Source organism: Sorex araneus, chromosome 6 (assembly GCF_027595985.1).
Source record: "Sorex araneus isolate mSorAra2 chromosome 6, mSorAra2.pri, whole genome shotgun sequence".
Lineage (NCBI taxonomy): Eukaryota > Metazoa > Chordata > Mammalia > Eulipotyphla > Soricidae > Sorex > Sorex araneus.
In genome coordinates, this window is record NC_073307.1 from 47931500 (window position 1) to 47952593 (window position 21094).

Below are 21094 nucleotides of genomic sequence, written 5' to 3' on the forward strand. Positions count from 1 at the left end.
CTCAGGGGCCACGTGTGGTTCTGGTGGACTCGGCACAGGGTTGTGACCACCGCAGCTGTGTGCAGGGCGAGAGCCTCCCCTCCTGTACTCTCCACACCGCAGCAATCGTTTTTTGTTTTTTTTTTTTCTATTTTAAGAAGGCCCCACCCCCAGCCCTGTGCCCCCAGCCCTGTCCCCAGCCCTGTCCCCTAGCCCGGGATGTATGGGGCCCAGCCTCAGTGGTAGGGGGCTTCCGAGAGGCAGGCCCTGGGTCTCGTCCCTGGCAGCGCCCAGCAACAGCGCCACGCGCCGTGCTTGCGTGCTTAGGTTCGGGAAACACTCGACCAGCCGGTGTTTGAAATGCCTGCCCGTCTCCCCGGGCTCTTCAAGGTGAGGATGCTTCGGCATCCCGGGCACCAGCGAGTGTGGCAGCCGCAGAAGAAAACCCAGCTTCTCTAGCCAGTCTTCAAGGAGCACCAGGGACCGGCCGCCCCTTCCCCGGGAGCGAGCTTGGGCTGCAGTGAACACGAGCCCGGCAGGCCTGGGGAGAGCCAGGGCCAGAGGGCTGTACGGGCGTCCTGGGGCGTGCGGTGGGCGGCAGGAAGAAGCACCGGCCGTGGCCCCCCGAGGTCGGCGGGGCCTGGCCAGTCGGGACCCACGGTCTCCAGAATGATGATCCCCTCACTGCCCCCCACGCGGCCTCGGAGCTTATCAGCCTCGCTCGACCTTTCCTGCACGTGCATCTGGCGTGATCCCCAGAATAATCCTGTCTTTCTCTTTGTCCCCCTTTCACAGATGGGAGCGCTGAGGCCCGAGAGCCGTGGCGGGGCTGTGTAGGGGTGCAGAGGAGCAGGAGCTCGCTGGGAGTGCTTCTGTCGCTGGCGCAGGTCAGTGTGGCTTTCTCGAGGGGTGGGGTCGGCACCGTCTTGCCTGTGCCGAGTGACTCGGGCTTTCCTGGGGGTGGCATGGTGCCCGTCAGGCCCCGCGGCCCCACAGGCCGGCCCTTCCCACAAGCCCGGGCTGTCTCGCTGCTCTGGTCACCAGAGACGGGGAGTCAGAGTGCAGGTCCGGGTGCCACAGCCAGAGCGGGAGAGAGCACGGAGAAAAGGGTGTCTTGGGTGCAGGGCGGGGGATCGGCCTGCCTGCACCCTGCAGATCTTCCTTCCTTCCTTCCTTCCTTCCTTCCCTCCTTCCTTCCCTCCTTCCTTCCTTCCTTCCTTCCTTCCTTCCTTCCTTCCTTCCTTCCTTCCTTCCTTCCTTCCTTCCTCCCTCCCTCCTTCTTTCCTTCCTTCCTTCCTTCTTTCCTTCCTTCCTTCCTTCCTTCCTCCCTCCCTCCCTCCCTCCCTCCCTCCCTCCTCCCTCCCTCCCTCCCTCCCTCCCTCCTCCCTCCTCCCTCCCTCCTTCCTTCCTCCCTCCTTCCTTCCTCCCTTCCTTCCTTCCCTCCTTCCTTCCTTCCCTCCTCCCTCCCTCCCTCCCTCCCTCCCTCCCTCCCTCCCTCCCTCCCTCCCTCCTTCCTTCCTTCCTTCCTTCCTTCCTTCCTTCCTTCCTTCCTTCCTTCCTTCCTTCCTTCCTTCCTTCCTCCTCCCTCCCTTCTTTTCTTTCTCTCTTTCTTTCTTTCTTTCTTTCTTTCTTTCTTTCTTTCTTTCTTTCTTTCTTTCTTTCTTTCTTTCTTTCTTTCTTTCTTTCTTTCTTTCTTTCTTCTTTCTTTCTTTCTTTCTTTCTTTTCTCCTTCCTTCCTTCCTTCCTTCCTTCCTTCCTTCCTTCCTTCCTTCCTTCCTCCCTCCCTCCCTCCCTCCCTCCCTCCTTCTTTCCTTCCTTCCTTCCTTCCTCCCTCCCTCCTCCCTCCCTCCCTCCCTCCCTCCCTCCTTCTTTCCTTCCTTCCTTCCTTCCTCCCTCCCTCCCTCCCTCCCTCCCTCCCTCCCTTCCTTCCTTCCTTCCTTCCTCCCTCCCCTCCCTTCTTTTCTTTCTCTCTTTCTCTCTTTCTTTCTCTCTCTCTCTCTTTCTTTCTTTCTTTCTCCTTCCTTCCTTCCTTCCTTCCTTCCTTCCTTCCTTCCTTCCTTCCTTCCTTCCTTCCTTCCTTCCTTCCTTCCTTCCCCCCCCTCTCTCTCTCTTTTGTTTTTGGGCCACCCCCAGTGGTGCCCAGTGGGGTCACTCCTGGCTCTGCACCCAGGAACCACACTCCTGGCAGTGCTGTGACCAGCATATAGGATGTTGGGGATCAAACTCAGCTTAGTCGTGTGCAAGGCCAGAGCCTTTGCACATTCCCCGAGGTTCCCTCTCTCCGGCCCCCACCCTGTGGTTCCTTCTGCCTCAGTGCCCCCAAGAGCTTTCTGGGCAGTGCAGGGCCCCTTCATTTCTCCCCGGGAGCTGGCCTCAGAGGGGCCTGGGAGCTCGGCCACACACAGTGGACTGGTGTGAAGCCCCGAGCTCTGTCCTTCCCACCTGCAGCGGGTGAGCGGGTCCCCTCGGGATAGCCCGGGATGGCCCGGGCAGTGCAGGAGGAGGGACGCAGACCTGGGTGTGTCCCCGGGAGAAAGCTGCCAAGGAGGGGTGGGGTGGCTTCCGTGAGGAGCAGGAGCCCAAGCCCCAGACGGAAACCAGCTGCATTTGCTCGGGCCGGGAGGATATTTGGAACAATGGAAGTGGGAAGGGGGGAAACTGGTCTATAAAAAGGGCTTCTTGATATCCTTAAACAAAAAAGTTGTCAGAAGGTTGGACTTTTGTTTCCCTGAAGGATGTTTATGTGACTTTCTGAAAGCTGGACCCGCAGCTCCATGGAGCTGGTCAGATGCCTTTGTTCCCGGGGCCGCGGGGCTGGGATGGTGTCGCTCCCCTTTTGAGAGTCGGTGAGACGAGGCCGGCGGGGGTGTGGCGAGGCAGCAGCACCGTGGGACCGGGGCTCCCCCCAGGCTTCTCCCAGGGCGCGGCCTTGGGGGCGCCCCCGCCAGATGCTGGGCCCAGCTGTCTGCCGGCTGCCCCCGGCCCAGGCAGCCAGGGCCGGTGTCTGTGTCTGATGCCCTCTGTGCTGGCCCCGAGTCCCGGGGAAAGCGGCCATGCGTGTCCTTGGTCCCGTCTGCACGGGCAGCCGCTGAGCCCCAGAAACCGCGCGACGTTCCCCGGCACTTCTGCGCTCGGCCCGGAGAATCCCTCAGGGCCTTCGGCCTTCAGAGGGCTCCGTGTCATCCCGGGCGCCGCCAGTCCGGGGTGGGGGTGGGGGGAGGGCTGTGCTGAGCTGTTGTCACGGACAGGAGCCTGGTGGCAGGACGGGGTCAGAGTTCAGAGTGGGGTCAGGAGCGGTGGGTCAGGTGAGCGCCCGCAGCCTCGCGGGGACAGTGGCAGGAGCTCCTGGCATTAAGGACCCTTCCCTCCCCGACCCAGGCCTCACCCGGAGGGCAGGGTCGCTGCCCGAGTGACAGGGTCCAGCTCAGCCCCCGAGGGGTGGCCTGCACCCCCGAAGTGCCTCGTCTGGCGCTTTTGGGTCACGGTGCCTGCACTGGGGGCCTCCGGGAAGGGTTGGCGCGCAGGGCAGGGTGGGGAGGGGAAGTCGGGCGCTGTCCTCAGGCAGGGTCAGGGGGGCAGCCCTGCAGTGTCCTCCAGTCTGTCCCTCTTTCCTTCCTCACCACCCACCGCGGGGCCTTGGCGGCTGCTCTGCTCCTCGGCTCCAGGGAGGGGCTTGAGTCTACTCTAGGTCGGGGGTGGGGGTGCTTGTGCCCTTCAGGGGCAAGACAGGGGCTTCTTTTCGGGGGAGGGGGGACAGGTGGACAGGTCCGCCGAGGACCCCTGTGGTTCCAGCAGGTGTGCCGCGTTGTCCCTCGCCCTGCGGCCCTGTGCGGTGGCTGTGCCTCCCGGGACACCGCCCCGGTGGCTCTGCCCGCCTGCCCCCCACCCCCCAGTGCCTGCCGCGCACACACCCTGTCCCTTTGAAGAGAGCAGAGGTGACTCCTGGCAGGCTGTCCTGCCCCGGGCCGACTTCCCTTGGAAATGCTCAGCTCCTCCGGCGGCAGGAGCGGCGGCACCCAGAAGAGCAGAGAACCCTGGTCCCACAGTCACTGGGTCCCAGCCTGGGCAAGCCGTAGACAGGCTAAACTGAGGCACAGGGCGGGACACGGGTGTGCACGCTTGTGCCAGGCCATCTGGTGGTGGGAAGTCTTAGAGAGGACGCTGGGGCCGGGGGTGTGCGGATGGCCCCAGACACCCTGCTGTCCCTCAGCGCGTGCCAGGGGGTCGGCTGCCCGGGCCCTGTGCCTGGCACCAGGCTCTGTGTGCCTTCTTCCCAGAACAAAGCTTCCTTCTCAGGGGCAGGCCTGGTGGGGGGCCCCCACCCCCGCCCGCCTCTGCTGGCAGGGGACTGTCTCTGGGGGGCAGTGGGGAGCAGGGGCCAGTCCTGGGGGCTGCTGCTGAGGCCCCGCCCCCAGGCGCCCTCCTCCGAGGGGGGCAGGGGCAGGAGCCCCGAGGTGCTCGGGGGCTGTGGCTTTCGTCACGCACCCTCTTCTGTCCAGCGTTGAGGCTGCCGGCCGCCTGGACGCGTGTCGGGCATGCCAGTGTTGGGGCCGAGTCAGAACCCCCAGGCACTGCCCCCGCACGGGCTGTGTGCCAGGTGGCGGGGAGGGAAGCGAGGCCCCGGGGAGGGCACAGTAATGCCGGACACGGGGTGCACCGGGAGCCCCAGGGAGCCGAGCACAGCCAGGGGGCGGGGGGGGGGCAGGGCGGGAGACTTGCCAGAGACCCCTGGCGGAGTGCCTGAACACAGGCATGGTGGAGGCTCTGGTGTCCGGCCCGGCTCCCCAGACCCCTCAGAAACGAAGCAGTCTGCACGGAGGGAGGGAAGCAGCTGGTGGGCCTGGGCGAGCTGGCTTGCTTGGACGTGTCCGAGAGGGACGAGGTGGGCTTCCTGTCCGGGAGGGGGCGGGCCAGGCTGGACTGAGCTGGCAGAGGGGCCCTAGGGTGCTGGTGTGCGCGGGCCGCCGCAGGGCGGAGCAGGGAGATCATGCCTGCAGATCTGGGGGAGGCCGCGGGGTGCACTGGCCTGGGGACACGGGTGGGGGTTCCCTTGCTCTGGGGGCAGCCTGGGCCTTGCATGCTCCTCTTCCTGCAGGGGGTGGGCGATGCCCCTGCAGGACCCCCCCCCCCAGCTCTGCGAATCTGCCCTGGGGGAATGATGTTCCCTGGCCCTTCCCAGCTCCCTCCGGATAGTCTCCGGCTTTCTGCCTGAGGATGAGGTGCCCGAGGGTCGGCTCCCCTCTTGCCGTGTCCCTGCCTGTCCGGATGTGCTGAGTCGCGCTCTGAGGGTGACCCTGGCAGACAGCCCCAAGGCCTGGAAGCCAGAACTGGACCTGGGGTCGGGCTGTGTGTCCACGCTGCTCCGACTGGGCCAGGGACAGAACCTCCCCGAGCTGCGGTTTCCCGTCGGTGGAAGCGGCCCAGTCGTTGGACCTGCATCTCTCGTGGTGGCTCAGCAGAGACCTGGGCGTATGGTGGCCACAGCAGCGTGAAGGTGGCCGGGCCGAGGGGCTCTCAGAGGGTACGGTGCACGTGGAGGGGGCGGGCCCGAGGAGAGTGGCTCTGCCGCCCCCCTGCTGGCCTCTGTTTGAGGCTCTGCAGACTTGCTGTGGGTGGGGCGGGGTCCCTCCTAGTCCCTGGCCGCAGGACAGGCCAGTTTCCCTCGGAGAGGGGGAGGGAGTGGCTTCATGGAGGTGTCCGTGCTGATGAGACATGACTTGTGTGCTGGGTTCGGCCGGGGCTGGGGGCAGCATGCCATGGGTCACTTGGGTGGCCCTCAGTTCCCTGTCTGGGTCTGCCGCCAGGTGGGGCTGTGGCGAGGTCGGCTGCAGGTGGAATGCGGCCCCCAGGACCCACACTCGAGTGGCGCCCAGGCATGCCGACCGAGCCCTTCGTGCCAGGACACCCAAGGACATTTCAGAGCCCCAGGGCCTGCAGCCAGGCTGTCCCCAAGCGCCGCCGCCTTCTCAAGGCCCAGGGGCTCTCGGGGATGGCGGGGAGTCACTTAGAGGGATAGAGGGAGACCCGGAGCGGGCCCTCGACCAAGGCCTCACCAGGCCGTCTCCTTCCTACCTTCCCTCTCGCCCCTCCCCCCACGCCCCGTTCCCATGTCCCTTGCTCACAGCCCTGGACGCCTGCCTGGACGTTCGTAACAGCCTCCTCCTTGCGGGCTCTCGGAGAGCGCTGTCCGCCCGCCCGCCCGCTCTCCTGCGGCCCCTGACCTAACGCAACGCGCTGCTGAGTGCCGCTGTTCTGTCCAGCAGCAGCAGCAGCGCGGGCAGGGGGTCCGGGCCTGGCCCGAGACACGGGGGCCAGACGGCCACGCTGCTCTGTGAAATGTGCAGACCGAGCAGCGCCGAGCTTGGCAGGGTGTGCGAGGGTTAAATGAGATCATCCGGGAAGGGCCGGGTGTGACCCCTGCCCAGAGCACTCTTAGGAGCCGGTGACGACAGGCCCAGGGCTCAAAGGCCAGTCGAGGGCCCCGATGTGGCTCCCGATGGTATTTAAGTGCTGGTGTGTTTCTGGTTGTTTTCGTTTTTTATTTGGGCCGTACCTGCTGGTGTGCAGGACTTGATTCTTGGCTCTGTGCTCAGGAATCACTTTGGGCAGGGCTCAGGGGACTCTGGAGAGTGCGGGGGGTCGAACTTGGGCCAGCTGGTTGGCCTCATGCAAGGCAAGTGCCTCCCTGTCATTGTAAGGTAGCTCCGGCCCCATGAAGATGCAGCTTAGAGATCGGACCCAAGCAAAGCCTTTTTCTTTTTCTTTTTCTTTCTAATTTTGGGGCGATGCTCAGGGGTTACTCCTGGCTCTGCACTCAGGAATGACTCCTGGAGGTGCTTAGGGGACCATATGGGATGCTGGGGATCGAACCCGGGTCAGCTGTGTGCAAGGCAGACTCTCCCGCCGCTGTCCAAGCTTTCTGACCTCCTGGTCCAGTGATAGAGCTCATTCCTGAAGGGCTGGGTTTGACCCCCCAGGACCCCCGTTCCTTCCCCCTCATCCAACCCCAGGGCCTGAGGGTGGCCCTCACAACAGTAAGAAGTAGAGACCTCCTAGCACGGATTGGGCTGGACAGGCAGAGCATGGGCAGGCCTGGGGGGCAGTGTGGGCACAGGTCACCCTCCCCTCTGCCTCCCTGAGTGCTGTGGGGAGTCACTCTTTTTTTTTTTTTTTCTTTTTGGGTCACACCCGGTGATGCACAGAGGTTACTCTTGGCTCATGCACTCAGGAATTACGCCTGGTGGTACTCGGGGGACCATATGGGATGCTGGGAATCGAACCCGGGTCAGCTGTGTGCAAATTAAACGCCCTACCCGCCTTGCTATCACTCCAGCCCAGCCCAAAGCGTCATTCCTATGGGGTCCCCGGCCCTTGTTTGAGAAAGGGAGGAAGCCCCCGCTCAGCGCTCCCAGCAGGGTAATGGTGAGTGCTCCTGAGAGCAGGGTAATGGTGAGTGCTCCTGACACGTGGGGCTGCTCACCTCGGCGGGCGGTGGGGGCTGTGCCCCTCCAGGCCCGCGGGTGGCCTTCGCAGTGCCCTCGCTGGGGATGGAGCAGGAGGTGCGGAGATGCCCAGCGCCACTTGGGCCCTGTGGCTGGTGCCCTGAGTTCAGGGAGTGGCCCCTAAAAGAGCCTAGTGTCGCCTGGCACTTCCTGGCCGTCCTCGCCTGTGTCCTGACTCCCGGAGCCGTAGTGGGGCGGCCAGCGCCTGGCCTGTGGTCACACAGACGGCTCTGTTTGCTCTGGAGCCCGCCGTGGCTCTGGGTCTCTGGGGAATTGGGGAATGCCGGAGGTCACTGATTCTTTCTCCAGATCGGGGGAGGACCCTGGGTCACGTGGTGCGGTTCTGCGTGGCAGGCAGCCGTGGGTGGTGGGTGTGGAGTGTGTGCCCAGGAGGACCCCGGCCAGCCTTTCTGGAGCACTCGGCCTGGCCTGCTCCGGCGTCCGGGCCGCAGGAGAGCACAGGCGTCTGCCCCTGTGAACTGATCCCAGGGACCGGCGGGCCCCTGCTAGCCTCGCTGGGCACCCTGGCCTCTTTCCCCCCGTTTCCCCCGGAACCTGAGATGTGGCGGCTCTTGCTTTGTCCTGCTCTGTATCTCTCTGTGTTCAGAGAGAGAGGGGAGGGACCCTTCCATTCTGCTGCCCCCCCACCCGGCTGCACCTCTGGGGGCCTGGGGAACCTCCCTGGGGGTGGCTCGGTGGCTGACCCCTCCAGATTCTGGGGGGACACGTGACACATTCCTGAGCTCGCAGGAGCCTCTGGTCTCAGCAGGCCCGTGGCTAGGGGGGTCTCTGCTGCTCCCCCCACCCTCCCCCTTAGCTTTCCTCTGCTCTAGTGTCTGGGGTCCTGGGGGCAGCCTGGGCCTCGGCGGGTGGGGTGCAGGTGGGGTGCACGCCACCCTCCTGGAGGGCCTTGCATGGTTGGCGGTGTCTCGAGCCCCACTTGTTCTCCTTGCTGCTTCTCGAATCGGAGCGCGTGTCCCCCCGGGGCCCTTGGGATGCGTGTACCCCCTTGCAGGGACCTGCCCCGGCCGTGCGGACGGGAGCCCGGCTGCTCTTCACCGCACTCTGCACCTCAGCGCTCTGACTGGGCCCGGCTCTCCCCGACAGGGCGGCAGGGGTCAAAGGCCAAGTGTCAGAAACACCAGCTAGCCAGTGCCAGGGATTTTCGTCCTTCCTCCGTTTCCAGGACAGGCGGGCGGGGAAACTGAGGCCGGGGCAGGGCGGGGCATGGGGAGCCAGGTGCAGCTGGGCCCCAGGCCAACCCCGCCGGCTCTTCCCAGGATTCTTTCCACGCTTGGCTGCCCTTTTCTGGGAGGGGCCGTGTGCCCGAGCCTGGGGCTGGGGACGGCTCCCCCCTACCATGGCCGCGGGTCCAGCAGGGCCTTTCTTGTTGTGTGGCCCCCAGGATGCTTCCCGGGGCCAAGGAGGCCAGGATGGGGCCCTGTGCAGAGGGACCCGGCGGCCGGGAGGCGGTGGCTTCTGAGAGGCGGCTGGCGGCTCAGGTGCCCTCAGCCGCCCTCTCGTCCCCTCCTGGGGCGGGCACGGGGCCGACAGTAAGAGCATTTGCCCTGGCTGTGGGGTTAGGTGTGGCTCTATTACAGAGTGTGAGCGTGGCACCCTCGGGAGGGCTGAGTGCAGCGGGGGACACGGCAGGCCTGTCGCTCTGCCTGGACGCGTGTGGACCCACGGTAGGCGCGTGCCCCGCAGGCAGGAGGGGGCGGGTGCTGCGGGACCCTGGCACGGGACCCCGGGGGTTCAGGAGCAGGAGGCGGCGGCGAAGGCGGACGCAGCAGCTCACGGGCCCTGGGCTGCAGCCGGCCCTGCAGGTCCGCAAAGCTCCCGGCCTGGTGGGAGACGGAGGGGCCCGGGAGGGTCCAGGCAGGCTCTCAGGGCCCATGGGTGCTGCTGGACGGGGTCCAGGGGCTTGAATGCTCTGGTGTGGAGAGGCACTGCCGCAGCTCCTGCCGTGCGCCCACCCAGCGGTGGGTCAGGGAGATGCCCGCAGCGCGGCCCGGGGCTGGGGCACCAACAGCCCTTCCTGGGCGTCTCCAAGGGCTCCGCCCGCCTTGTGGCGCTGAGGACCGAGGCTCAGAGGGGAGTGGCCGAGCTGGGGCCAGGGGCTCCGGCCCACACGTGTTGGTGTCTGCGCTGGAGAGACGGAGGGTCCGGGCCTCCTCAGACCCAAGGGCACCTGGGGGCGCTGAGGTGGGAAGGGGGACGGGGCAAGAGGCTCATTTCCATGACCGGAGGAGCCTTGCGGGCGGAGAGTGGTCGGGAAGCCTGGGAGGCCTGCCCCCCTCTCTCAGCCGCAGGCTCGGGGTCGCCCCTCACAGGCAGGGTCTCCTCCGCCTTTCGGGAACCCCCCCATGCCCACCCCCACAGCCGAGGCTCCTCCTGGCCACAACCGGCTCTCGGGCGGCCGGGGCTCCAGGGCGTGGCTGGCTGAGTTGTGGCCTTTGTCCCGAGGGGCTGGCTCGAGGCTTGCCCAGGTGGCCGCTCAGTTCTGTGACCCGGACTCAGTCGTTCCTTTGTCTGTGAGCTGCCCACATGCTGCCACAAGGCACTGCCAGGAGCAGGCTAGGACAGGAGATAAGGAGCCCGCCCGGCTCTAGGGCAGACCTCAGGGAAGTGGTCACTGATGTCGATCTTGGGCTTGAGCAGCCCGTCCCCAGCCCCACGGGCAGCAGGCCCCGGGCCCTCTGTGAGCCAGCCTGGAGGTCAGGGGCGGGGACTGCAGCTTGACCTTGAGACCCGGGGGCAGCTGGGCCTGCCCTGCCCTGCTCTCCACCCCTCCCGTGGCTGTCTGGTCTGTTTGCTCAGTAAACCCTTTCTCTAGAGCTGGTGCAAAGGTAAGCGCTCAACTCAGGCCCCGTGGGACAGACAGGCCCTCCCCCCAACCCCCCCACATCCCCCCCCACCCGGGTGTGAGTCCAGAGGCTTCTCTTTGGGCAAACCCTGCTCCCGGGAGGGAAGCTGCACTTTCTGCTCTGTTGACTTGTTGATGGATGGGTGATTTGTGGGGTGGCTTCCGAGAAGCATCGTCAGAACGCCTGGGGAGGGGGCAGAGAGGGGCTGAGGCGGGCGCGCCTGTGGTGCTGACCTTCGGGGGCGCGAGCCTGGACGCCGGGAGCAGGCGGCCCTGTGCTGGGATGTGTGCCCCGCCCCTGCCAGCTCTCCTGGGCCTGTTCCCCGGGACGGGGTCCTGGTGTGGGTCCGCTGTCGTCGAGCTGGAGCCTAGGGCACCGGCGCGCCCCAGGGTCACGGGGTTGCTGTGTCCTTCGGCTGGAGACTCCTGCGTAAGCCGGGCTGAGACCTCTGCCGGGAGCCTGGTGGTGTGGTGCCTGCGGTGGGGCGGCTGGAGTCCAGCCCGGGGACGGCAGGCTGGCCTTGGAGGATGGGCAGGATTCTGTGTGCTGTTTCGTCTTGGGGGCACACCTGGCGAGGCTCTGGGACTCGCTCTGGGTGGTGCTCAGGGGATCCTGTGGGGTGGCGGGGATGGAACCCCGGTCAGCTGCGCGCAAGGCACACATGTCCTCTCTGTCTGGCCTCGGGTGGGCAGGACTTTAGGGACAGGCTGGGGCCTTTGTGCCACCCCCGGCCTGGCCCCTGCCCTCACGCTCACTCCAGGGCGCTCCTGGGGCGGGTCCTGGTGACGCTCTGGTCTCCCCTGGCGGCAGCTCCCCGTCCGGAGGAGACGGGGCCGGCTGTGCGGGCGCCCCAGCCAAGGCGGAGGCGGCACGTGCCGTGGCCTGGGCTCGGGCTGTGGTTGTGCAGCTGGGCTGCAGACACGAGCCTGCTCTGGTGGGTGGGGCGGGCCGGGTGGCCGTGGGGTGTGTCTGGGCGGTGGGTGGTGGCGTGACTGTGCCGGGGGCGTGGCCGGCTGTGGGGAGTGGCTCTGGGATTGCCCTTGGGGCCTTTCCACCCTGCCCCCTCCCGGGCGGCTGCAGGCACCCCCAGATGCCTGCCATGTGGGCCTGTCCTGCGCGAGTGGGCCAGGGGCCCAGCTGGAGGGGGTGTGACGGGTAGGAGAGAGCCGGGCCTGGGAGAGTGCGCGAGGCCTCCGGGGCCGCAGTGCCCAGCGCCGTGCCTGGTGCTGCGTGGCTCACCTCCCGCTCGGGCCCGGCCCCGGGTGCTTCCCTCTCTCTGGGGGGCTCGGGGCCAGCTCTTCCCGGCACTCGGTCTCCAAGTCTGCCAGGTGGGTGAGTGTTTGGTGAGACCGTGCCCCCGAGTGCCGGCTGCGGGGGGCGCTGTGCTCCCTGGCCTCTCGGCCCTGGCCTCGGCCCTCGGAGAGAGGAAAGGAGGAGAAACCCCATTAGGGGAAACTGAGGACTCTGCATGGCTGAAATGTGTACTGTCTTGCAGCCTTGGAAATTGGGTCACGGGGGCGAGTGTCGGCCCAGGCTGAGCTGTCACCTGTCCCCCAGCCCGTCAGTGTCTGAGAAACAGCACAGTACACGAAGCCCCTCGGGTGGGGCTGCCACCCACAGCAGGTGCCCCGGGCGTGCGAGTTGGTGGCTGGCTGCAGTTCCCATGCGAGGCATGGGGGGGCGCCGTCTCCGGCACCTGGGCTCCTGCTGCTGCCCCTGTGCCCTTTAGTGCAGGGGCTCTCAGACACGGGGGTCTTTGACAAGCCTGCACTCTGCCTCCTTTCCCCGGGGTCCCAGGGAGCACGGGGGGGGGGGTAGGGAGTGATTTTCAACTCCACAGCAGTGACCGCAGTTTCTGTGGTGTTTCCTAAAAGTGCTGCGTTGCCATGGTGTCTCCATGACGACCGGAGCATCTCATTCATTATCCCTAGTACCTTGGCAGGGAAAGCTGGGCCAAGGGCTGGGGAGCGTAGTGGAAGATTGTCCAGGGCTGCAGGCCGCAGGGTCCGAGTCCCCTCAGCCCAGCCACGGTTCTCCTGCAGGGCTGCAGCCGGTTCCCCCTCACGAGTTCCCTCTCTGGGTTCCAGTTTCAGCGCTGCTGCTGGCTAGTTGGGCACTCCGGGGCACACAGGACTTAACCTCTCTGAGCCTCGCTTGCCTACACCGTCAGCGTGAATAAAGGCAGTGCTCATTTTAGGGATTAAGTGGGATAAGGGACGCACGCGTGCTTCGCATGGTCCTTCCATGTAGGTGTTTATTACACGGCAGCAGAGAAAAGCGGTGCTGATCATCCCCTTAACGGCACTGTTGTCATCTCAAATTACAGACGGCTGGGAGTCGGGCGGGAGGCCTGCCGGGTGGAGGTGTGGTGGTTTCCTGTGGGACCGTGGGGAGTCCCCGCGCAGTGCTGCCCTGGGGAATGGCAGCAGCAGCCGTCTGGCCCAGGGGGACAGAGCAGCCCCTTGGCGTGCGGGGTGGGGAGGAGAGACCGGGCCTCAGTGAAGGGCGTGCGTGCTGGCGGAGGCAGGGCCCGCTCGGGACCCTCGGGCTGCTGGAAACAGCTGCCTGGAAGATTGTCGTGCTGAGGGGGGGCGGCTCATGGGTGGAGGGCAGAGGCTAAACAAAGGGAGGAGGTTGGCTGGGGACGGAGCTAGACCAGGGACGAGGCCCGCGCGGAATGTACTCTCTCTGAAGAGACATCGGATGTTCTGAGTCTCTGTGCGAAGTCCCGGTTCTCTTTTGCTGGCTTGTTTTATTATTATTTGGGAGTGAGGGGTGGGCCACCCCCAGAGGCGCTCAGGAGCTATTCCTGGCTCTGTGCTGAAGGGTCAGTCCCGGTGCCACTTGGGGGACAGTTCTGGGATGGGACTGGGGTCAGCCACACGCCTGGCAGCTGCCTGAGGCCCTGTTGTGTCTCTGGCCCCGGTCCTGACTGATTTCAGGTTAAAGGGAAGAGAGGGCCGCGCCGGCCCTGCGGGGCCCGTGAGAGGAGGAACGGGCTGGTCTGGAGATGGACTGAGAGCCCTGCAGGCTGGGAGGGGGAGCGCGTGTGCCCTGCTGGAGAGCAGGCAGGCCGGGGGTCGGTCCTGCACTAGCAGAAGCTGGATGCAGGGCCGGCTGGGCAAGGCCAGTGAGTGGGACACAATGAGAAGACCCCCCAAGTGCTCCATTCCCACAGACTCAACGTGCTGTGGCAGGACCCCCAGGGAAGCAGCACTGGGGGCTGCGCTTGGCTTAGAAAGTCGTGGTCTTAGGCTGGGGGAGGGGTGCAGAGAGAGCAGGAGCGAGCAAGCGAGTGAGAGGTAGACAGAGGGAGAGGGAGGGAGAGAGGGAGAGAGAGAGTGAACAGGAGAGAGAGAGAGAGCGAGAGAGAGCACCGTAGTCTCTGCTGTGGCTTCCCCTGATTCTGCCGCTGTGTTACGGGTCAGTTCCTTGGCTTCTGCCACTTTGCCGAGACGTCACAGTTTCCTATGCTGCCGCTCGGGAAACTGGCCCACAAAGGCATGACTTCACTTGTCTAGGACCCCACCGCTGAGTCGGGGCGCTGGGGTTTGGGGGCACTTGCCTGGCTGGCAGCCCCGTCCGCGCTCGTGGGGGGCTGTGGGCCCATGGTGGCGTGGGCGGGGGCCGGGCTCCCTGAATGGCGAACAGCGTTGTGGACATATGTGCATATTTTCCATGGGAAAATGTTGTTGGCGTCCCGCAGGGGCAGGGGTCCGTGACCCTCAGATGCCTGTGGCTGCCGGACACTGGCATTCACGCCGAAAGGCGGGGCTGGGGTGGGTGCTGGAGTGGGCAGGCGGCCCCCGTACGGGGCACCTAGGCTGCCCCACCCTCTATGCTCCTGACAGGGCTGGAGCTGTCCTGCCCGTGGCCTCAGCACGGCTCTCCTGGGAGTGTGGGCAGCTCTGGAACGTTCTGCACGCCCCCGGCTTTCCAGGCTGTGGCCCGGCGTCATCCCTTACTGCTTTCTCCGCTCAGGCGTCACCTCCAGGAAGCCTTCCTGCCCCACTCAGCTCCGTCCCTCCAGCTCCCCAGGAACGCTAAGTGCCCCTGGCTTTGCTGCCTGGAGCTGTTAATAGAACGCCAGAGAGGAAGAGGAAGAGCCCCAGGTGTGCCGCCCACGGCCCTCTGTGATGGGCAGAGGCCCGTGAAGGGCGGCTGCCTGGTGAGTGTGGCCAGCAGCAGGCTCGGAGCCCCAGCCTGTGCCTCGTGTCTGGGCACAGCTTTTTATTTATTTTTTATTTTTTTAAATTTTTGGGTCACACCTGGCCGGCGATGCTCAGGGGTTACTCCTGGCTCTGCACTCACGGATTACTCCTGGCAGTACTTGGGGGACCATATGGGATGCTGGGGATCGAACCCAGGTTGGCCACGTGCGGGAAATGCCCTACCCGCTGTGCTATCGCTCCCACATCATGAGTACAGCTTTTTTTTTTTTTTTTTTTTTTTTTTTGCTTTTTGGGTCACACCTGGCGATGCACAGGGGTTACTCCTGGCTCTGCACTCAGGAATTACCCCTGGCCGTGCTCAGGGGACCATATGGGATGCTGGGATTTGAACCCGGGTCGGCCGCGTGCAAGGCAAACGCCCTACCCGCTGTGCTATCTCTCCAGCCCCATGAGTACAGCTTTTTAAAATACCGTTTTCCAGGACTGGAGAGAGTATAGAAGGTGGGGCGCTTGCCTTGCACACAGCCAACCTGGGTTCCATCCTTGGCGTCACATATGATCCCCGAAGACCTGTCAGGAGTGAGCCCTGAGTGTGGAGCACAGCTGGGTGTGGCCCCCGAACCAAAATTGCTATTTCATTACTTCAGGGAAACAACTATTAGTTAGAGATCGTCATTAAGGACTGTTGTTGGGTTCGGTCCCAGTTTCTGGCCCGGGCATAGGAATTGGACAGCCCCGCTCTTCTGGCGCTTGGGGCCCGTGTCCCCTGGGGCATGCGTCTTGTCTCTTTGCTTGCTCCACTCCGGAGAAGTTCTTGTTCTCCCTCAAACACGTATTTTATCTCTTTCTCTCACGTCCTTCTAAGCAAGTTTCTTTCAGTAGAAACGATCTTGCTTGGCTGAAAAAAAAAGAAAAAGAAAAAAGAAAGTGAACAAAACTCTGGCCAGAGGTTTCTGAGAGTGTGACCGCACAGTGCATGAGTCAGTGCGTGTCCTGCCGCCCGCGAGGGCCGGCGTCCCGTGCCGCGCGTTGTGCGGGCCGAAGACAAGCCTCTGTTGTTGGCGACCGCGGTTGTCAGCGCCACCCTCTGCCATCGGAAACAGTGCCCGGGGCTGGCTTGGCGTGGCTCCGTGCTGAGTGACCACGCGTGGTGGGGCTCACACGGGGTGGGCGCCCCGCCTGCAGCGCTGCCGCCCTGCGCCGAGAGCGTGTTCCTGGGGCCAGGCCGACCCACTCCGCCGTTGCTGCCCTCTGGCGAGAAGGGTCCCGTGGACGCTGGGGTCCTGCGCCCCTGTGGGATGCGCCACGCAGCCCGGGGGCTGGCCCGGGGAGGGGCCTTGCCCCTTCCTCCACTCACTCTCTCACTCCTTTTGGTTTGGGGGCCACACCTGGTGGTGATTGGGGGCTCCCTATGGCGCGGAGCTGGGGGGTCGCTCCTGGTGGTGACCGGAGGCCAGGCAGGGTCAGGGATGAACGTGCTGGACCCCGGCAGGGATGTGGGAGATCCTGGCAGGCGCCCTCTGTCCCAGGCCCCCTCGAGGAGCCCCCTGCTGTCTGTCAGCAGCTGCCCCCACTCGGTTTCGGGGAGACCAGAGGGCGGAGGAAGGGGGACAGGTGGAGGTGAGGAGCTCGGGACCCTGGTGCGGTGGCGGCTCCCCTGAGGCCCCCAGAGACGGCGTCCGTGGGGTGCCTACGGGGAGGCAGGAGCCTCAAGTTCTTTAGGGTTCCTGGGCTTCACGGATGCGTTTTGTCTCCCCTTGTCCTTCCGGGTTCCGGAGCGTCCCGGTGTGGCCTGGACTGCGTGTGCCAGGGCCTGCTCTGGGGAGGGGGGTGCCTGTTACCAGTGGGCGCCTGCTCCCGTCAGCCCCCTTCCCGGCAGGTGACGCAGGCGCGGGAGCTGGCCTCGCCTCATGCCTCCAGGCTGGCCGCTGGGCTTGACCGTGGGCCCCTCTCCCTGAGGCCGGCGGTGCCCCCATCCCCAGCCCTGACCCTGACCTTGACTCTGATCTTCTTCTCTCCATAGCCCTTGTCCTGCCGCCCACCCCCCGGCGAACAGCATGCACCATCCCTGGAGCTCCCTGGTGACCTCTGGTCTCCTGCCCAGACCCCCCAGGAGGCCCTGATGCCCTGGGGCACTTCTGCGGTGCACAGGACCACGAGGGCGTTTGCAATGGTGACATAAAGGGGCGCAGAGGCAGGAAGGAGCGCACCCAGCCTGCAGACTGTGCCCCTGGCTGAGGAAGGGCCGGGGCCCGGACCCTCCCATCCCGCTGCCCTCTCAGGGCCTCCTCCGAGAAGTCTCCGTGAATCCGCTGCTCCGTGGACGCCTCTGCACAGGCCCTCGGGGTGGCCAGGGCGGGCCGGGCTCTGGCGGCCGAGGCCTGGGGGCCAGGATGCCCGCCCTGGCGTGTCTCCGCAGGCTGCGGCGGCACCTGTCCCCCCAGGCCGTGCTCTTCCTGCTCTTCGTCTTCTGCCTGTTCAGCGTCTTTGTCTCCGCCTACTACCTGTATGGCTGGAAGCGGGGCCTGGAGCCCTCGGCGGACGCCTCGGAGCCGGACGGTGGGGACCCCCCGCCCGTGGCCCCCAGCCGCCTGCTTCCCCTCAAGCCCGCGCCGCCCGTCATGCCTTCCCGCACGGACCCCTCGGTGCTGGTGTTCGTGGAGAGCCTCTACTCCCAGCTGGGCCAGGAGGTGGTGGCCATCCTGGAGTCCAGCCGCTTCAAGTACCGCACCGAGATCGCGCCGGGCAAGGGCGACATGCCCACCCTCACCGACAAGGGCCGCGGCCGCTTTGCCCTCATCATCTACGAGAACATCCTCAAGTACGTCAATCTGGACGCCTGGAACCGCGAGCTGCTGGACAAGTACTGCGTGGCCTACGGCGTGGGCATCATCGGCTTCTTCAAGGTGGGCGCAGGGCGTGAGGGGGCAGGGGTGTGGGCCCGGCCCGCCGTGGCCCCGGGGCCGTGCCCTTTCTTCCCAGGTGTGTGTGTGTGTGTGTGTGTGTGTGTGTGTGTGTGTGTGTGTGTGTGTAAGGGGGCAGGGGTGTGGGCCCGGCCCGCTGTGGCCCCGGGGCCGTGCCCTTTCCTCCCGGGTGTGTGTGTGTGTGTGGAGGGTAGAGTTCCTGCATCCCCCCAGCCGCACCCTCTGTGCCTTAGAGAAGGAGGAGGGATGGAGGGATGCCGGTGGGGGGAGGGGAGCTGATCCGGGCTGTGCGGGGCTCCCGGCGTGGCTGGGGGAGGGGAGCTGGAGCTGGGTGGGACTCTGGCTGGGTGCTTGGAAGCACTTCTTTTTTTTTTAGGCCACAGAGGGGCACTTGGGGGCTGCTCCCAGTCCTGTGCTTGGGGGTGGCTGCTGGCAGTGCCCAGGGGACTGCAGTGCTGGGGCTCTCAGCAGGGTTGGCTACGCGGTTCTGTCTCCCACTGGAGGCGTTTGTTCCTCCTCTCAGCTGGCGTGCGCTTACTGAGCACTTCCTGTGTGCCACGAGCCGAGCCGGGCTCCGGGGACAGGGTGGAGGTGGAGGTGTGACGAGTCGTGGCTGGCCTGGGCTGGGGTTTAGGGCAGGGCAGGTCGAAGGTAGTGGCCACACACACGGACAGGGTGGCGGGCGGGGCAAGGGCAGAGAAGGGATGGGCTCAGTGTGCCCGTGAGAAACCCACCGCCCAGGCCCCGGGATGGAGCCGCGTGGCTTCCTGGCTCCTTACAGGGCCCGAACCCGGACTGGCTGCGCGCTGTGTGAGCGCCTCCTGGCCGCACGGCTGCCACGTGAACGCTCTCAGGTTCAGAGCTGCGGGTCTGAGAGACGTGCCGGGGTCACGCTGGTGGGCCGGCCCCCCGCTGCCATCAGTGTCCTCATCTCAGGTGGACGAGTTCGCCATCCCCCAGTTTCCTGCAGGGCTCCAGCCCTGAGACACGGGCCTGTGCCCGGGAGGTGGATTCGGGGCCGGTGTGGGGCTCCTTTGTTTGGTTCGGGCCTGTGGGCGAGCCCCAGTGGGGCCGGGGGTTCCTCCGGGCTCAGTTCTTGGGGATCCCCCAGTGGTGCTCAGGGACGAACCCCCGTGTGCAGGTACGCTGGGTCCTCCTGAGACTGTGCGCTGGGACCGTCTGCTCTAGTGAGCGCCCTCTGCTGGTCAGGTCGCACCTCTGGGCTTTTTCTCCACGGCTGGCACCGCCCCGTGCCTAGCTAGATCCCACAACTTGCGGACCTCAGGGACCCAGAGCGTCCCACCCGCAGGTGCATTCCCACTGGGATCCCGAGACTTCCACGCAGGGGGCGCTTTCCCACCGGCACTGGGCTGGCAGGAGAGAAGGGGCTGGAGAGCTGTACCCTGACTCAGAGCACCACTCAGATGCACAGTGACCGGCACTGGGCTGGCAGGAGAGAAGGGGTGGAGAGCTGTACCCTGACTCAGCATCACTCAGATGCACAGTGACCGTCTTGGCAGGGGGCCCGGCCACAGCTCCCGCCTCACGGTGCGGTGCTAAGGCTCCTCAGGGTGGTGGGCGGGGATGCGCTCATGCTCTGTCATGTGCCCCCTCAGGGGTCCTCGAGGGCAGGGACTGTCCTCACTCTGTCCTCCCTGGCCATGCAGGTGCCCGGGGCTGAGCACGTCACGGCAGAGCTCCGGCTCCCGTCCCCGGGCGCTCACTGGGCACTGGGGAGGAACAAGGCGCAGGAAGCCGAGCTGTCCGGACTGGCCACCTTCTGACCCGGCGCGTGACCCGGCCCCGGTCAGCACGTGGACGCAGGGGAGCCGAGGCCTGAGTGCAGACGGGCCCCAGGTCACCGGACTGGTTCCCGGACCCTCCTAGGGCTCCTCTGCCCATCCCGGAGAGACCCAGGGCAGAGTCAGGGTCTCCCGAGTGGCCCCCACCCCCCCGTGGAGGGCAGGAGGGGCCTCCTCCCCGGGTGAGGCCTCAGAGGGCCGCCCCCTGCCCTGGCTCCTGCCCATCTCGTCCTCAGCTGGTTGTTTTCACTGTCCACGGGGGTGGACGGCCGCAACTTGGCCGTGTCTCTTTCTTGCTGTTCCCCAGCGGGAGAGCTGGCAGGCCCGAGTGTCGGGGCTTTGAAATGGATCTCGGTGCCGGGTCAGTGTGGTCTGCCCGGCCGCAGCAGGTGACGGCAGCCCGCCGTGTCCTGTGCTCTGTCTCTCCCCGTGGGCACCCCACTGCCACGCGGGTTCTGGCCTGGGAGGGGGCCCTCGGTACAGGGGCGAGGGGGGCTGTGCAATGGCCCGGGCAGCGGGGAGTGGCGGGGACGTCTGGGCCGTGGCAGGTGGGGTGCAGGCGCCTTCTTGTGGCTCAGCTCTGTGGGGATGGGGAGGGAGCACGTTGCCCGGGGGCACCAGTGCCAGCCCCGCTCCTACGTGCGTGCAGCCGTGCAGGGGGAGGCAGGCACAGCTGCTACTGAGCGGCTGTAAACAGTGGCCACCGGCTACGTCTGCAGGGCCCTCTGTCTGCTGGCCCGCCGCATTCCTTCTTCACACACGTTCAGGTGGGACTTTGGGGGCTGTGGGGGGAGGGGCCCATGCTGAGAACCCTTGGGTGGGGGCCTTGGTGGCTTCTCCTTCTCTAGCCTCCAGGCCTTGCAGGTCTGCTGCAGGCCTTGCCCGCCCTCTGCCCTTCCTCATGCCCACTGTGCTGACCTCTCCTTCCTTCCTCCCTCCCTCCCTCCCTTCCTTCTTTCTTTCTCTCTTTTTTCTTCCTCCCTTTCTTATTTCTCCTCCCTCCCTCCCTCCTTTCCTCCCTCCTCCCTCCCTCCCTCCCTCCCTCCCTCCCTCCCTCCCTCCCTCCCTCCCTCCCTTCCTTCCTTCCTTCCTTCCTTCCTTCCTTCCTTCCTTCCTTCCTTCCTTCCTTCCTCCCTCCCTCCCTCCCTCCCCTCCTTCCTCCTTTCGTCCCTCCCTCCCTCCCTCCCTCCTTTCTTCCTTCCTTCCTTCCTTCCTTTCCTTCTTTCTTTCTTTCTTTCTTTCTTTCTTTCTTTCTTTCTTTCTTTCTTTCTTTCTTTCTTTCTTTCTTTCTTTCTTTCTTTCTTTCTTTCTTTCTTTCTTTCTTTCAGTTTCTTTTTGGGCCACCCCAGCAGTGCTTAGGGATGCGGTGGTGGCTCCTAGCAGGGCTTGGGGGACCAGAGGTGGTGGTGGGAATTTGAAACCCAGAGTTGTTGATTGCAGGCCTGCACTGTCGCCTCCGTGCTATCTCTCCGGCCCCTCTTGCTGTTTCTTGACTTGGCTAAGCCCTTTCCTCCCTCGGGGTCTCTGCCTCTGCTGCTCTTGCTGTGATTTGTTTCTCGGGACCACATCCGGCAGTGCTCAGGGACTGTTTATTCCTGTCTGGGTTGTGCAACGAGAAAGCGGCCTGCTCTGACAGCAGAGGTGCCAGGCCCAGGGTTGCTGTCCGATCCCCTTTCATCCTATTTATTTTTGGTGCTGAGGCCACATCTCGGTGTGCTCAGGGCTTAGGGACTACTCCTGGCTCTGTGCTCAGGGATCATTCCTGACAGCGCCGGGTAGATATGGGCAATGCTGCCGGCATGAAAGATGGTGATCCCTGTACGATCACTGCAGCCCTCTTTCATTCTT

The 21094-nt window shown here is 65.3% G+C and overlaps 1 protein-coding gene across 2 annotated transcripts in view; it reads left to right on the forward strand.

The window, feature by feature from the left end:
• Positions 1-21094, forward strand: part of NDST1 (N-deacetylase and N-sulfotransferase 1) — a 53086-nt gene that overhangs the window by 8752 nt on the left and 23240 nt on the right. For both annotated transcript variants that reach the window (XM_055141269.1, XM_055141268.1), the window contains exons 2-3: positions 775-866; positions 16544-17426. In XM_055141269.1, coding sequence (XP_054997244.1) covers positions 16914-17426 — 513 coding nt within the window. In that variant the 5' untranslated portion in view covers positions 775-866; positions 16544-16913. The remainder of the gene's footprint in view (positions 1-774; positions 867-16543; positions 17427-21094) is intronic.